At 36.8% G+C, this 16,720-nt stretch overlaps 1 protein-coding gene across 1 annotated transcript in view; it reads left to right on the top strand.

The window, feature by feature from the left end:
* Positions 1-16,720, top strand: part of LOC306946187 (vitellogenin-1) — a gene marked incomplete at both ends in the record, with an annotated part of 41,375 nt that overhangs the window by 10,983 nt on the left and 13,672 nt on the right. Inside the window, 11 exons of the mRNA XM_079535160.1 lie at positions 1,304-1,522; positions 3,486-3,703; positions 3,784-3,881; positions 7,524-7,648; positions 7,734-7,835; positions 7,925-8,044; positions 8,306-8,495; positions 8,585-8,678; positions 8,791-8,976; positions 13,987-14,131; positions 15,717-15,933. Of these exons, the coding sequence (XP_079391286.1) occupies positions 1,304-1,522; positions 3,486-3,703; positions 3,784-3,881; positions 7,524-7,648; positions 7,734-7,835; positions 7,925-8,044; positions 8,306-8,495; positions 8,585-8,678; positions 8,791-8,976; positions 13,987-14,131; positions 15,717-15,933 (1,714 nt within the window). The remainder of the gene's footprint in view (positions 1-1,303; positions 1,523-3,485; positions 3,704-3,783; positions 3,882-7,523; positions 7,649-7,733; positions 7,836-7,924; positions 8,045-8,305; positions 8,496-8,584; positions 8,679-8,790; positions 8,977-13,986; positions 14,132-15,716; positions 15,934-16,720) is intronic.

The raw sequence follows: 16,720 nt of genomic DNA, 5'->3' as shown, positions 1-16,720 counted from the left end.
ACTCTGAAATACTGCTAAATATAGATGCTTAACAGATATATCAACTAAATGACACAAAAGCCCAGGGTTTTGTCCAAAGCTGTGTAGCCCCGACATTTTTCAGCCAGAAGCAGTGCCTAGTTATCCATGTAGAGTGTAAGGTTTTAACAACAGGAATATCATTCCTATTCTGCACTACTTTTAGACAACATGCCTGAAAACAGTTTAAATAGACATTAAATATTATTTCAGCATTCTAGAGATGTACATCATGGTTTACAGTGGTTGTCCACCCTGGCCAGGAAAACGGAAATAGGTGTCCTCACTCTTGGTTACTGACAAGTTCCCCACACTCAGTACGAGCAGGGCATTCCCAAAATATTCTGTTTCCCATTAATTTTTCCTGTGGTACACAGACACGGCTGATGTTCCTATGTGCATACCCTGTGTTATGATTGCCACCAATTCTCTTGAGCTAATAAAATCTCAGAAACCTTGTGCCAGGAAGTGGAAATTCTTTCCCAAAGTGAATGATTGTGTAGGTTTATTCAACGCATTTCACAATTTCATTAGATTAATGATATCAAACGCACTGTTTCTGCACTGCCTCTGAATCTCAAATGTGATATTTTAAAGCACAGGGACCATGTTTAAAATTTTCTACATCTTGTTCTTCTTTCATAGAGATGTTTTTTGAGGTTTTTATTTTTGTTTTTTGTTTTGTTTTGTTTTGTTTTTTTTAAATTGCATTGCATTGCAAAAGCTTTCTGCTAGGATATAGTTATTTTCCCATAATCAGAACATACAGACAACTATTTCTAATCTTACCTTGTAAGTGCAAGTGTGATCCAGTTGTGTATGAGGATCCCAGCTATTATTGTACACTAAAACGTTGTTGTTAGAGCTACACTGAAGAACACCACCCCTGCCACATCCTAAGGAATCTTCTTTAAAGATCTGGAAGATTAAACTATATACACGTTTTTGCATCTATCTTCTAGCAATAGGCAGAGGTATTCAAACAACTTTTAACTCACTCTCAAAGGAAGTAGGAATTATGTCCTCTCCATTAATTTTGTCCTTAAAAATGTTATCAATAACTTTAAGGTACTGTGATGAAGAAGCATTTCGTAGCAACTTTCTTGGCTATACTTCCATGACTAAAATGTCCAGTTCATGAGGAAAAAAAGTATTTGGGGAAAAAAAATGGAAATAAGCATATTGAACCAGCTGAAATTATCAAAGTCAAATTTCAAACATACTTGCAATTGGAGTGTAGATAAGAACTGGAATTGGACTCAACAAATGTGTGACTTTTTTTCAGCTACTCCATGGCTTTGCAGGAGAGGCATTGAGCAAATCTAACACAGAAGAAATCTTGCTGGCCTTGAAAGCCCTTGGAAATGTAGGACATCCAGCCAGCATCAAGCACATCAAGAAATTTTTGCCCGGCTATGCAGCTGGTGCCTCAGATCTGCCCCTCAAGGTCCATGCAACTGCTGTGATGGCCCTGAAAAGCATAGGCATGAAAGACCCAAAAATGGTAAGAAAACAAAGCTGTTTCCTTTGCACTTATGATGTCAATACATTGAAGCTAATCGATGACAGAAGGAGAGAGGAAAACAGTGGGTTTATTTCATAAATAGCTGTAATATTGTGCATTTTTTAAAATCTTTTATCATTCCTGAGCTGTCATGTTTTATTCATTTTGACATTAACCTATAGTGTTTCAGAAAGCGGCAGAAATCCTATTAAAAGGATTCATTATCCTATTTTTGAAGACAAACCAGTGTTTCCATTGCAAACCTTTATTTTCCAAGGACATTAGACAGAAAGCTGAATTATTGACCAAAATGTGTTTAGTGCTACTTCAACTTTGGTATGTGAGAGAGCCACAAAACAAGGTTTTCTGAAAATTGACACTTAATACTGAGTGTCACATCTAATCGTAATTCAAGACAGATCTTATTGAAAATAGATACTGGAAGTTTGCATCCTAATTACAAATTTACAGACATTGTGTGGGTTTAAGTCATAAACAAAGCATTTACTAAATGTGACTTTTGTCCCTGAATGAGGTAATGATTAGACATCACATACAATGGTTACATGGGCATAATCTCATCCACCACAGACATCGCTTTACAATCATTTTCACCCTAAAGCAAGCCACTTATAAAAGGAAACCTTAAATCTTTTTCCCTGTTACATTTTTTGTGAGACCATTCTTAACATGAAAAGTAAAATTAAAAGCTTTTGTTAACTATTCTGCTGTACTAATTTTTTCAGTGTATTAATTTTGCATATGATTGCCAGTTTGATTCCACGTATTGATCCATGGACAGCAGTGTGCTGGTTTATGCTTTTAAGCAAAAGAATACAGAAACAATTTACTAGAGTGCAGGAGGTAGGTGGGGAAGAGGGAGTGGGAGGGTGGAGAGACAGCAAGCAAGGAATTAGGTTATTTGCTGGGGAAGGGAAAAGCTGATCTGGTGTTCGAAAACAATGCTGCATCTCTGCTTGTCCTTTGGCCTAGCTTTCCACATGTGACCCAGACTGCTGTTTAGTTCCATTTTCTATGCATTTGCTTTAGAGAAAATTGATCTGGAGCAGGTTAATGACTTTGACTGGATTTTGCATTGTTCAAAAAACAGTCAGTTTAATCCCTGGTTTGCAGCTAGCTACACACTTATATTTGCATTAAGCAGACTTAATGCATGGCCTGTCATTTCTATTCTTTAATTTAAAAAAGCAGTTGCATTTAGAAAGAAGCTACTGCAGAAAAATACATAAAGCTTTCTCAATCATACCTTATATTAAAAAGCGTAGGTGTTAGAGGCAGAACAGGATTGTCCAGAGGATTGTGCCAAAATGGTGTTACTTCATCCCCAATCAGTTTGAAGCTGCAGTCAAACATTTGAATTCCTCTCATGCAAGCTGGAAAGGTTCCAATAAAAAATTAGTCTCGATACTAAATACTGTACAGATCAAACACATTAGTTACAAGTAGTACCGTGAAAATTACATTTCTCACATAACATTACAAATTTAAATTACCTACATGGTATAGAGATTTTCAGAAGTAAACTGTTTGTTATTCGAGTAGAATAGGCTCCAGAAGATCAAATGGCTTGAGTTAAGGCAAATCTTTATGGGTGATCACTGAATTTATTTCTCTGGTATATGATGGGTTCTTGAAATCACTTTTATCTAGATTTTGTCTTGGTTATATTGCAGGTATCTTTTGCTACAGCTTAACAAGGGAAAGTAAATTTGATGTAGAGGTTATTCAGTGAGGTTCCTTGGCTTTGATTGCTTAGGAATCAGTATTACCATAATTCTCCTTCCAGCCAACAAACTCTGAAACCAGGAACATTGTTGCCATAATAATTAAATAATACAAATTTTTACTGTACTAGTGATTAAGAGATCATTCATTGGTGATGAAAGGTTATTAGCAAAACGTTCAAATACAGATTAAGTCTGAAAGTACCAATTATTTTCAGGTCCAGGCTATTACCCTTGAGATTTTCCTGAATCACAAAATTCATCCTCGAATCCGAATGTTAGCTGCAGTGGTTTTGCTTGAAACTAAGCCAGGTCTTCCAATCCTGATGACATTAGCTGATGCTGTGCTGAAGGATCCTAGCATGCAAGTGGCAAGTTTCATTTACTCTCACCTGAGGGCCCTGGGCAGAAGCACAGCTCCAGATCTTCAAATGATGTAAGGAAAATCCCCTTCCCTAGATGAGGAACTTGTTACAAACAAATTGAGGTGTTAATGAGCTTGCTGAATTTTTTCAGGGCTTCTGCCTGCAGAATGGCTGTCAGAGCATTAAGTCCCAAATTTGACAGATCTGGATACCAGTTCAGCAAAGTTTTCCGCTTCAGTATGTTTAAAGGTAAGGTACATAGTCCTTCTTCCCTCCTATAGTAATCATCTGAAGATTTTGGGGGGAAATATACACAGGTTGAAGTTAAATATATATAGATAAATATCACAGAGTAGGAGAGTCCAGTTGCACATAGCCAGCAGCGTCTATGTTCTCCTACATATGGTGGAAAACAAAAAAAACCCTAAATCTTGGGCTCCCCATTTTTAGAGCATTTAAGTCCCTGTGTATTTGCACTGTATGCTGCTAGTATGAAACTATCAGAGGGCTTATGGGGCTCTAACCCTAACACTGTTCAGCACCAGACAAGAGGGACCTAAGTTACTACTAAGTAGATACATTTCTAATGGTGATTAACACATACAACTCTTGCTGAATTAAAATACAATGCTAAATCCTCTTGACCCAACAATAGTGCACAGTGAAACATCAAACTCTGCAAATGGTCAGCTGTGATAATTCATTGCATCCATGAGCAGCTAACTCAGGTTTGTTTTATGAAGGTTTTTCCTACACCTTCTTACTAGGGTTATTTACTGGCATGAACAGATCCATGTGTGGGATTTTGGGGCACATCAGTTACATCTCTGGGAATCACAAGTGAAAATCAAGAACACTGGTAGCTAGAGTAAAGAGGACAAAATTAGAAGACAGCTCTTGCTGGGTCAAATTGTAGCTATTTCCATTTTCCATTTATGTAATTCTTCCCAGTAGGGATTTTTTCAGCAACTGCATGTAAATGACCATGACAGCCTCAGTGATTTGGCATATGTAGCTGATAGACCAGGGAGATTATATCTACAAACAGTGCCTCCTTACACATGCTGTTTATCTAAAGGACATAGATGTATTTCACACTTTTGTTGTTCACTGGTACACATAAAGATTCTTTTCAAAGTTATGAATAGAAAAAGAGACTTAAATGTCTGAAACCTGCGGTGCTAAGTGTGCAAGTACTTTTGCATTCTTTTGGGGATGGGAGGGGGTTTTAGAAGACTTACAGGTTTTATTGTTGCCTTTCTTGCTTCATGTTTTTTATATGACCATTCAGTTGAGTCTCTAACAAAAATATGTATAATACATACCACAGCAGCCACAATGCTTGCTGCTTCAGAGATGGCAACAGAGAGTGCCCAAAGAAATTCAGTAGATAATGCATCTTGTGAACTTTTGTACCATTTAAAATGCATACACAGAGAGATACATTTTCCAGTAATAAGCAGATATGTGTTTCAGGGCTTAGATACTTGTTTTCTCCTCTTATTTTTGCTTTTAAAATGGAGCTGCCTGATTTTTTTTTGAACAGTTAGAAAGAAATGAGCAGTATAGATAAGGGTAGCTGGCAGGGGGCTGTGTAAAATGCATTATTTTGTTCTGACTGTACCCCTGAAATGCAGCAGATCAATGAGTTGTTAATTCTTAGTACCAGTATAAGAAATTTGGCTACTACTTAGATAGGATGTTTCAGCCTCTCATCCTGAAGACTAAGGAACAAGATCACTTTCTAGCACATGCTAAACTTAGAGTTGCATAATTTAGTTGGCTAAATGAAGTCCATTCTCCATTACACTTGTGTGGGAGGATGCTCCAACTTTCTGATTTGATTTGTTACCTCTAGCCACAGGTGAAATGTGTTTCAGTGAGTCCATTCTGGAGGAGTTACCATAGTGACAGCAGTAATGCTGTGCCTATTTCCTTGCTAAAAACAAAAATGTGCCCTCACCTTCACAGATTTTTTGAGATGGTAGGTGCTGAATTTTTAATGACAGGCACTAACATCAGATGAATATGCCTCTAATCGAGAATCTGTCATACGTGGACACCACAAATAATGTTTCACAGTCTACATACTACCCCTAAAATCAGCCTAGGTACTGCTCAATATAGAAACTGACAGAATCTGACTCTCAACATGCACTTTTTTTTTACAAATTTATATTACAAAAAAATGTTTACTAATGTTCATAGATATGAAAGGCTGCTTTCTTCGATCACTTTATTTTTGCTTTCCATCTTCCCTGAGGCAAGACATTTAGTCAGACACATGCAGGTGCCCTCACATTCTCACGCTGAAGCAGCTATGGTGTACCATCTGACCCCGTTAGTAGAATTCTTCTTTGGTAAATATTTTCTTACAGCGTTAGAGCTGCATAACATCTGAGGTATTGAAAACACCCCCTTTGTCTTCAAGCTGATGAATTTTGTATAATCATTTAATCATTTATTAGCAGCACTTCTTTCTAAGTATCAAGAAATATATATTTTTTTCTTAACTAACATTTCTTGAGTTAGAACACAAATGCACACAGAGACACCCCCCATAAGAAAATAGTAGTTATTGACACACTCGTGAGATTTTTTTTGAAATACAGAAAGTGGCACCAGAAAAATCACATGGGCCTGAGTGTTCATAAGATCCCACATCTGTGAACCAAAAATGGACTTGTCTTTAAATTTTGGCTAAGTAATTTAATAGAATGTAGTCATTCCTCTTGTGAAAAGAGGCCAAGGTCTCACTCTCTTCATAACGAATCCAGGAGCTGGACTTGATGATCCCCATGGGTTCCTTCCAACTCAGAATATTCTATGATTCTGTGAACACTTGAAAACATATTTCCTACAATTCAATCATTTCTATACAGGTCATGAAATTAGTGGTCTGCTTTTTCCAGGGCTCTGAAGTTATCCTGAATTTTGAAAGCTGATTTTGGTTGTGCTGGAATTCTAGGGCCAGTTTAATCAGTATATGGTGACTATGTCTAACATAAGGATAAAAGAAATTTAACATAGGGAATCCTCAAATAGTTCACTGTTCTTCAACTTGTGTTGGAAAAAGGAGGAGAGTTGGAAGAAAGGCAGTGCAACAGGTACACCTGCATACTGTGTTGCCCTTGCTCCTGTTGAAATCTAAGGAAAATTAGAAAATCCTTGGGATTACTTCAATTCAGAAAATAGAACTGTATAAAGCTGTGCCAAGTTCAGGAAGAATATATAACTATCCTCTCCACTGATTATCTGTACCTAAGAACATTGTAGATGATAAATCTAAAGTCGAGAAAATAAATACAAATTACCTTTGTTCTGAGTTTACACAATAGTTAACAACTACTTAACAATTAGTAGTTGTTACTTAACAATTTACATTTTATGTAAAGAGTTACAGCATGTGGTATGAGACACGTTAAATAGCCTCTGAGTCATCAGAGAAAGAAATCTACACCACCTCACCATCTGTACTTACAGGGCATCTGTACCATTTTTCCTATAACATTAGCAAAGGATGGTAAATCTGTTTTCATTTCTGACCCCCCTTCCTTTGTCAAGTTGCTTTAAACAATGTCTTGTAAAAGCATTTCATAAATTGGTATTATAGAATCTGACTGAATGTAAATTATATAGAAGAAGCAATAAGAAACATAGCATAGTCACTGCATATTGATCAGGGGACTTACAATTTTGCCAATTAATAGTTCAGAAAGGCAGAATATTCTGTTTATGCCTGTTTTGTAATATTGGTTTTGTGGCTGATTTTTCTAGCCTTTCTCATATTATCTTGTATCTGTTGTGTTACGCAATTAGTAAATTGATACAATCTGCAAATGTGGCTTTAAAAACTGACTGGGCTATGTTTTATTGCCTGTTTCTATACAGAGTTCCTTATGAGTGGACTGGCAGCTAAATATTTGGTACTGAATAATGCAGGAAGCTTAATTCCAACAATGGCAGTGTCCCAGCTGCGGACACATTTCCTTGGAAGAGTTGCTGATCCCATAGAGGTAATTGGTTCAATCTGCAGTTTGCTTCTCACACCTTCCTATAATCTTTATCCAACCAGTATTTCAATTTTACTTTGTCTCACAGGTGGGAATAGCAGCTGAAGGACTTCAGGAGATGTTTGTTAGAGGTTACTCTCCTGACAAGGACTGGGAGACTAACTATGACTTCAGGGAAATCCTAAAAAAGGTAAATTCTGGGGGAAGAAAAGAAAATCTGTCAAGTGTTGTTTCCCCAAATGTTATGAAGAAACAGATTTTCTTCCTCTTCTCATGCAGCTATCGGACTGGAAGGCACTCCCCAGTGACAAATCCTTTGCATCAGGTTACTTGAAGATGTTTGGCCAAGAGTTGTTCTTTGGTGAACTCGATAAAAACAGCATCCAAAATGTATTGCAGGTATCATTTCAGACGTACTACCACATAGGCATCAAAAGTATTAAAATGCTATTTCTTCTGCATGTTCCTTCCCTTCTCCTTAACTTTTTATTTTAAGTCTTTAGTCTTGTCTTTAGCATTAATCAAGGCAAATAAATTCAAAATTTGATCAGGATTAGCTATAATCATTGTTCGCAGACATTCCCCGGAGGCACAGTTAATAACACGGATCATGATATTAAAGTTCTGCTTGTTTAGACAAGTTGAACTCTGTAATTGCAGGCATGGTATGGACCTGATGAAAAAATCCCTTCAATAAGGAGATTAATCAGTAGCCTTCAAAGTGGCATAGGAAGGCAATGGACCAAGGCTTTACTATCCTCTGAGATTCGTCGTATCGTGCCTACCTGTACTGGATTCCCAATGGAGACCAGCTTCTATTATTCTTCTGTCACAAAAGTGGCAGGAAATGGTAATGTATTTCAAGACCTGAGCAATACATATATGATTATAAAGAATTGGGCAGAATTTTTAACACTTTGCTTACTTTCCTTCTAATAGTTCAAGTGCAAATTACACCTTCTCCAAGGTCTGATTTCAGACTGACTGAATTACTAAATTCCAACATTAGGCTGCGTTCCAAAACGAGTCTGAGGTAAATATTTTGGGTAAATTAAAAAAATAATATTTTAAAGTGACAAAAGCCACAAAAAATTCAACTATTTACTTTATGTATGTAATCTTACTCTCGCATTCTAATTTTTCAGCATGGCTAAACATATGACCTTTGTAATTGGGATCAACACAAACATGATCCAGGCAGGGTTGGAAGCACACACCAAGGTAAATGCTCATGTACCTGTGAATGTTGCTGCCACTGTCCAAATGAAAGAAAGAAGTATCAAAGCTGAAATTCCACCATGCAAAGAAGAGACTAATTTAATTACTGTAAGGTAAGCCACAGCACTTATCTTTCTGTGTAGTCATATTGACTCTTTCTGAATTAAACAAAACATTTGCTTAGGGAGCTTGCCTTTGACTGACAGCTTGGGTAACTGGCAGTGATCACTGTAGATGAATTTAAAAGAAAGATATGCACAAAAGCTTTGTTTGAAAATATGTTTTGTTTCCTGTGGTCTTGACCAGAAAATCACAATTTTTCAGACATGAGACTCATAAACTATTCAAAGCTCATATGACATAAAATTTCTACCCTAACACATATATTTGGGTTGAAGACACTGGGTAAGATATAAGCCAATTGGCTTCTATCATTTTTAACAGATAACCTATGCATCTGGTGCTTGTAACCATAAAGGACTTGGTGTAACTTGTGCTTTTACTTTGTTTCCTGTGGCTGCCATTTGGTTTTCTTGCCTGTTAGGTTTACTTGATTTATTATCAGTGTATGCAATTACAATACGCTCTGGAAAACAATTGTAGCCAGATGCCAAACAAATGAAAACAGATGGAAATACAAGCACAAAGAGAGGGAGGAAACAGAAAGAATATGTCCAAAGAATCAAAGCAGTAGACCAAAGCCTTGAAAACCTTCATACACACATGAAAAAACAATGAGAAAGACAAGCTAAAAATTCATAACACAGGAAAAAGCACCACTGACAACAAAAATCAACTACTATACAAGCTGCAGAAATGTTAACAAGTTTCTGCTCTAGGAGTACAGCCATAACAAAAGAGCTCTGTTGCTTGATCCAGCTGCAATTAGCATTCATGGCTGCAGGCCCAGAGAAGCTCTGCAGGTCTCATCAGTTTAGCCACCACAAAGGCTAATCATTATTCTCCTTTGCTCTTCAGTGGTCACAGACCAGACTATTAGGCATTTGACATCACATCCTCCTCCCTAATATGATTCCTCAGATCCATCAATTCTTATTGTAATCAGGTTCTCCACACAGAGGAGGGAGTGTTTCAGCAGTTCACAGAGCATCAATTTTCTGTGTGTAAGCTGCTATGGCACACAAACCAAATTATTTTGTTCATTTTCTTATGAAGACCAGGACAGTTCACTCTCAAAATCATCAGGGACAATAGGCACCCCTTCTCACTAGCTCTCAATGTTGGATTGGGCAAAGTGGATATTAACTCAATAAGGATGCTGAACTGGAATGAGGATATTGAAGATTGGGATGGAGTTTAGGGCCTCAAGGTGAGCTAGAACTGTTGGCAGAAGGATCCTTCTGGCAAATCAAAATAATGAATATTTTCCTCCTTTGACTGAAGATGGAATCAAATAAGAAACAAAGGTGTTAAAGGCATCGAGTAAGGCAAGACAGTATAAGAAATAGAGGATCGCAGCCAGGGAGTTCATGAGTTCCTGCCCAAGCTCTCCTGTAGACCCTGTAGCATTATCATTTATAAAGTGAAGTAGTCAGCTGGAAATAGCTCTATAATGCCGAGTATATGAAAAAGCTAATGCTCACTAGCTAACTTCTAGCACTATCAATTTTTCTCCAAAAAGCATTCCTGCTCATTCTTACAAAACAAATGCTTGGTGGGAATCACACAGAGCAATGAAACAGCAATGAGTACAAGTGAAGATAAAGCAATAACTAGAGAATGTATCACTGAACCACGTCACTGAGAAGGTCAAAGAACAAGCAAAGTAAAATCTTAAAGCCACGAAGAGAAACAAGCAGGCATAATGTGTTGAGAGGAAGTGTGAATGTATGTTCTAAATAGAATGAGTCTAAAATCATAGTTTAATATAGACTTTCTCTTCCTTTTGCTCAGTTCCACTAAAAAATAAGGAACCTATTGCATATAATATTTTAGAGGTATTCTGACACCTTCCTGTGTTAGCTTAAAGTGTTCTATTGAAAGATGATTCTAGAAAACCATTGCTCGTACAGTTGCTTGTAAACTCCATTCAAAATATTTTAGTATTAAGCATTTTGTCTTGATGGTCACTGAGTTACCGTCTATACTCCCATGTCATTACAGCTGGACAGGATGTAATATTATTTTCCTTTTCATCTCTCACACCCAGACACAAGTAGTAAACAGTTTTCAATAGCATTTAGTTCAGTTATATCCTACATGCTGTACAGGTTACAAGCTGTCACAGCTGTGGGATTTATATAAATTTCCAGGAGTGGAAGAGAAACTCAAGTGAGCAATCACAGACTCAAATAAAAAAATCCCAAAAACTTCGGTGACAGAGAGATTGCACACGAAGGACCCAACTTTCTTTATAGTAAAAATCAGAACATAACAATTAATCACACCATGGAGAGAATATATAACATATGTTTCAATTCAATCCTATCAAAGTTAAATTTAATTAAAATAATAGTTATTTTTAAGGCTCTTTTACATAATTATTTGGTATACTGCAGATGGTTGCTAAAACAGACTTTTAAACAAAATTTACAGGAAGAAGTAAAAATCAAATAAATTTCAGGGGAAACTGTGATTAAAGTATAAATATGGAGAGCTGCCAAAGAATTTGCACTTTGCAAATACATCACATATTCATAATGATAGGCTACTGAAGTATCTACATAATCTTGAATAGAGCTCCTACTATGGGGCTTTTTCACTTGTTTTAACTGTAGGATAAGCAGAAATTGCTTCACTTGGGCATCTTATAAGATGAATTACAAAATTAAAATGCTGTATACAACATATAATGAAAAATGCAGAAGAGTAAGTGTATGTATGTAATACATGAGCTCTATGAGCTTTCCACACTCCTTGGCTGGGGAAAGATGAGGGCAATGACTCATGCTTCAAACCTTTGTTATCGTGACACCTTTGCACCAAGGTCAGAAGGATATGTGCTATTTCATTTCACCATAGATTAAAAAGAGCTAAAGATCTGGTAGTAGAATTGCCTCTTGCTTCTCATTTCTTTAGATATGATGTCATGCTGTGCTTTAAAAACCAGAAAAATAGTTTTTCAATGATCTTTTGGGTTATCATTTTTGTTTTAAACAGACATTGAGCTCTTCTGTCTCCGTATTAGGGATATGTGTAAGGCCACATAACCCAAAATATCAGTGGGCCCAACACAGCTGAATTGCTTGTCCCTTACCCCTGCCGTGAATTTAGCTTATACTATAGCACAGCTTCTTCTCTCAACCAAAAAATACACTAATACATATTGGAAAATCTCCCTTTTATTTTCTTCTCCCTTGTGTGGGATCAGAGAGAACACATTCTTTCATACCATAGCTTTAGGCCTTCTTTGTGACTGTTTTTCTTGTTAAAGGACCAGAACTGGCTCTTGCAGCCTATTTTTACAGTACTGTGTGATTCTGCAGACATTGACATGTGTCACCTGTGATGCAGCTACATTTGTCGGCTCTCTGTGCTCAACAGGGAGGAATCGATCTTCTACTTTCATTAGGTGGCAGGAGTAGACTATTGGCATAAAAAATACTAAAAAAAAAATTGGAAAAGAAACCCCAGGGCTTTCTGCTTGGAGACCCAGACTGCTGTTCAGTGGTCATTTGAATTATTGAATGGGATTAAAATAAAAATCATTTCCTTTTTTGTCCCTTTACTCAGATGAACCATCTGAAATGCAAGTTGATTTGTATTTTCTTTTATCCCCTCAGCTTGTTAGGGAGAATATTTTATTTCAGATTCCATTCTTCAAGGTTCTCCTCTCACCCACCGTGGAGCATTGCTGTCATGTCCTTATCTTAAAAAAAAAAAAAAAAGAGAGAGATGGAAAAGAAAACAAAGCCCACAGGTGACATACGTTTTATTGAGGTGTTCCACATGAAGTGCAATTGTGTGCTTTACAGTGCACACAGCACGGTAGGAGCTTTCAAGAGGAAGGGAGTGCTATCAAATGAATACAAATTCATCTTTCATATAGGTTAGATTGGAATTGCTCAGGTTAGTACAGTGTGGACCATATTAAAATAGAGACCATTTTGTAGACCATCTTTCCATTTATTGTCACAAAGGCCACCTTCATTGGTGGACCACAAAAGCCTCAGGGCAAGGAGATCAACTTCATACATGAGAAACAGCATGTGCAGAATTCTGAGTTGGATGTTAGCTCTGATAAATGACTAATAAGGTAGAGTTAGCACAATGTTAATAGCTCAGAGAAATAGGTTTTAATCTGCCAAAAGTATTCAATAGTCAAGACACTTCTCTGACCCAAATCAAAACTCATGGTTCTTACAGCACTGTAACAGCATCCGCAAAGATTATAGAGTATGGAACAAAGGGGTCAGGGTATTTGGCCACAAGAGTCTCATACCACTTATACCATTTGTTCTTTTAGCATCTTATATCTCTTGTCCTTGATTCTGACTGACACTCCTAAGCCCCACAGCGCTGTAAACAAATTACAAAATACACACAGATAAGTAAGTAGTAGGTTCTTCACCTTCCAACAGATCTCCCCATGATATCTTTCTAAGGCATGTGAATATACGAGTGCAGTTAGACAAAACTAGAAACATTTATTTAATTGTCTGAGTCTAAAAATATTGCACAGGAAATAGCATTTATTGGCCAACAGTCCACTGCATGATTTTTTTTTCCTGAGTTATGGCAGTATGGTATTCAGAGGAAGTGAAAACCAAGTTTAGCAGTGAATGTGCAAAAGGTTTCAAAAATAAAAATTAAAAAAATATGAGATTCAAAAATTGAATAATTTAACCTATAGCCAGATTTCTAAGCAGGCTGTTCTTCAAGGCATTAGGCTTATGCAGATCCCATAGAATACAGTTCTTTTAACTGATACCTGTGATTGTGAAAGCCTAACTGCAAGCTCTCTGGACTGAGATCAGTCCATGTATTTATTCAGTTTAAGCAGTCCTTGGAAATAAAGCTAGCAGGAAAGATGCTGTAAATATCTACAAAGCAATTTGCAAGGTATGATACTTGTTGCTGAGTACGTGCTATGTGGCATTATTCAGGTCTTTTCCTCAGCAGTGCTTTATCAATACAGGTTCCCTCTAATGTTTATTCTGCAGCTCTAGGACATTTGCTGTTACACGAAATATTGAAGATTTGGCTGCTAGTAAGATGACTCCAGTTCTTCTACCTGAAGCAGTGCCTGACATAATGAAGATGTCCTTCGACTCAGATTCTGCATCAGGCGAGACTGATAACATCAGGGTAACTGTTTGACTATTTTTTGGCTTTTAATCAGGAAAAAAACATTTTTTTCCCCCATAGGAAAATGTACAATTCATCTCTGACCAGTGTTACCTTGCACAGAATAAGTCACATTCAATCTAATAACACAAGTAGCCTGTAGTAGCATTACTTTAAAGTCTGGATTGTAATCAGGTCAGACTTACAACACTTTCAAAAGCAAGAACACTTGCTTTAGTAATTAATTTTACACTGCCATCTACAGGATAGGCCCACAATCTTTAAAACACTTTGCAGCCATAATACAATCATTACATTCCTGGGATAGGCAATACTCCACAAGATGTTCCAGTATTCAGCATGTAGAGCTAAATTTACTGCGTATAGTTACCTTGATTCAAGGATGGATGGCAGTTTGTGCGTGAAGTCAAATGACTTCCTAAACTAAAGCTTTCCATAAAAGCAACTACATGCTTTCTTCTGATGGGCAGCAATTATGAAGGCCTCACCATAACATTTCTTTCAATGGAAAACTGACAGAGATGAGGAACATATTGTGCTGTTCTGGTTTCCTTATCATCCTGCAACTCTGAAGTTTTTCAGATAAAATAAGAGATGAGGGTGAGTACAGCACTTTCCTATGAAAAAGTCAATGGGTAAATGTACTGTCAGCTGGAACAATTTCCAGTATTCCAGAACAAGCAAATCTTTGTGCCTACGTGCTCATTACAAACATTTATCACTCTGCAGTTATTCTTGAATGAACAATAACTGAAAAATGGCACAAACTTGACCATTTCCCATTGTCATTATCATTCCTTTTGGAAAGAAAGGATTAGCATAAAAATTCCAGTTTTTCAGTGCTGTACATGCAAGTTTGGAATTTTGTGAGACATGATGTACTGAGTAAAAAATTAACTGCAAAATATGAAAAGAAAACTTATGGTCATGTTTCTTTTGCCATTTGCTTTATTTCTCATTTCATGGACTTGATTCTAATTTTAATTAATTTTAATTAACTCTTCCAGAATCATAACTTTCAGCATGTGTATATGGCACACTTTTGAGTGAAAATTTCTAACATCTGATATGCTTTGGACGTCTAGGAAATTTCTGTGATCTTCTAGTTGATATATTCTGACATCCAAGTCACACCACAAGTGAGACAGAATTTGCATAAGTATAGATGAAGGTTCTGTAGTTCTACCAAATTATAAAGCAAAGAAAAGAACTTCAGTCAGTCTAGAGCCACACTCACACTGATTGTGAATCTGTTAATACAGTCTAATACTGTGCAAAATAAAAAAATTGCAATTATTATAAATTATTATAAAGCAAAATAAAATAATTGCAATTATTTTGTGATGTAGTTTACCAGTCTTATGGACTCAAGCACTATTTTTTTTGCTCTAGATAGTCTAACTGAGCCATTTAACTGATAATTTTGTCCAATTGAAAGCCAGGATGTTGTACACAGCCTTGCTATCTCAAACTGGTTAGTACCTTCTGTAGAATAAATGTACGTATGACTGAAACAGAATTGATAGCATGTAACCATTTCTCTTACTGTTGCCTACTTTTACTTGACAAGTGTATTATCTAACAGGACAGACAGTCTGTTGAAGATGTTTCATCAGGAAATTCCTTCTCCTTTGGACATTCTTCCTGGAAGGAGCCATTTGTTCAATCCATGTGCTCCAATGCAAGTACATTTGGGGTTCAAGTCTGCATTGAGAAGAAAAGTGTACATGCAGCATTTATAAAAAATGTGCCTCTCTATTACCTTATTGGAGAACATGCCCTTAGAGTGAGCTTCAAGCCAGGTAAATTCAATTGTGCAAAAAAAAAAGAGAAAGTGATGGATGGGTAGATGAATTGTTGTTGATGTGCATACATATATATTTTTATACATACATATATGTTTTTTGTACCTTAAGCGCCACTAAAACTACCATTAGAACTTTCTGCCTTCCCATATATAATTTTGTCACCAAACTCCTTTGCAGTGTTAATACACCTCTCCCCTCTCTGCCTGAGCAGTGATTCCCAGCTCTCCCAGAAAGTGGCTATGCAGTGCAGTGCCTCTCAGCATGGTCTGCATCACACAGAGCTGATCTGTACCTGCAGAGCGTGTCTGATGTGTCCTGAATCGTTGGATTTGGGATGCAAGCAAAGAGCAATTGGACATGGGCAACAGATCTAACACAGTGTCCTGTAGCTACAGTTTAAAAACCCAGAATCTTAAAGGGAATTACGGATTAACCCTGCCTGGATCTAGTCCTAAATATCTTAATCCATGATCATAAGAATTGAAAGCACAGCAGGCCACTGAATTTAGGTCTGGCCTTTTGGGCCATTCTTTATAATTCAAGAGGAAAGCCTTCGTTTCTGGTGCCTAACTCCCCTTCCTATAGTGTTATCTAGGTAAGCAATCCAATTCACTGGGTTTCAATCTTAGATTATTTTGTTTACTCACATGAAAAGATCATACTATCATACTAACATTATAAAATTTTATTATTGCTAGCATGTATCTTAGCTGTTTTTAAAAGTTACTCAGTATGAAACATTTCAACAAATACTAGCAAAAATGTCTTATTCTATTATTCA

Source organism: Tetrao urogallus (genome assembly GCF_951394365.1).
Source record: "Tetrao urogallus genome assembly, chromosome: 5".
Taxonomy (NCBI): Eukaryota; Metazoa; Chordata; class Aves; order Galliformes; family Phasianidae; genus Tetrao; species Tetrao urogallus.
This window is presented reverse-complemented; position numbering and strand designations above follow the sequence as displayed.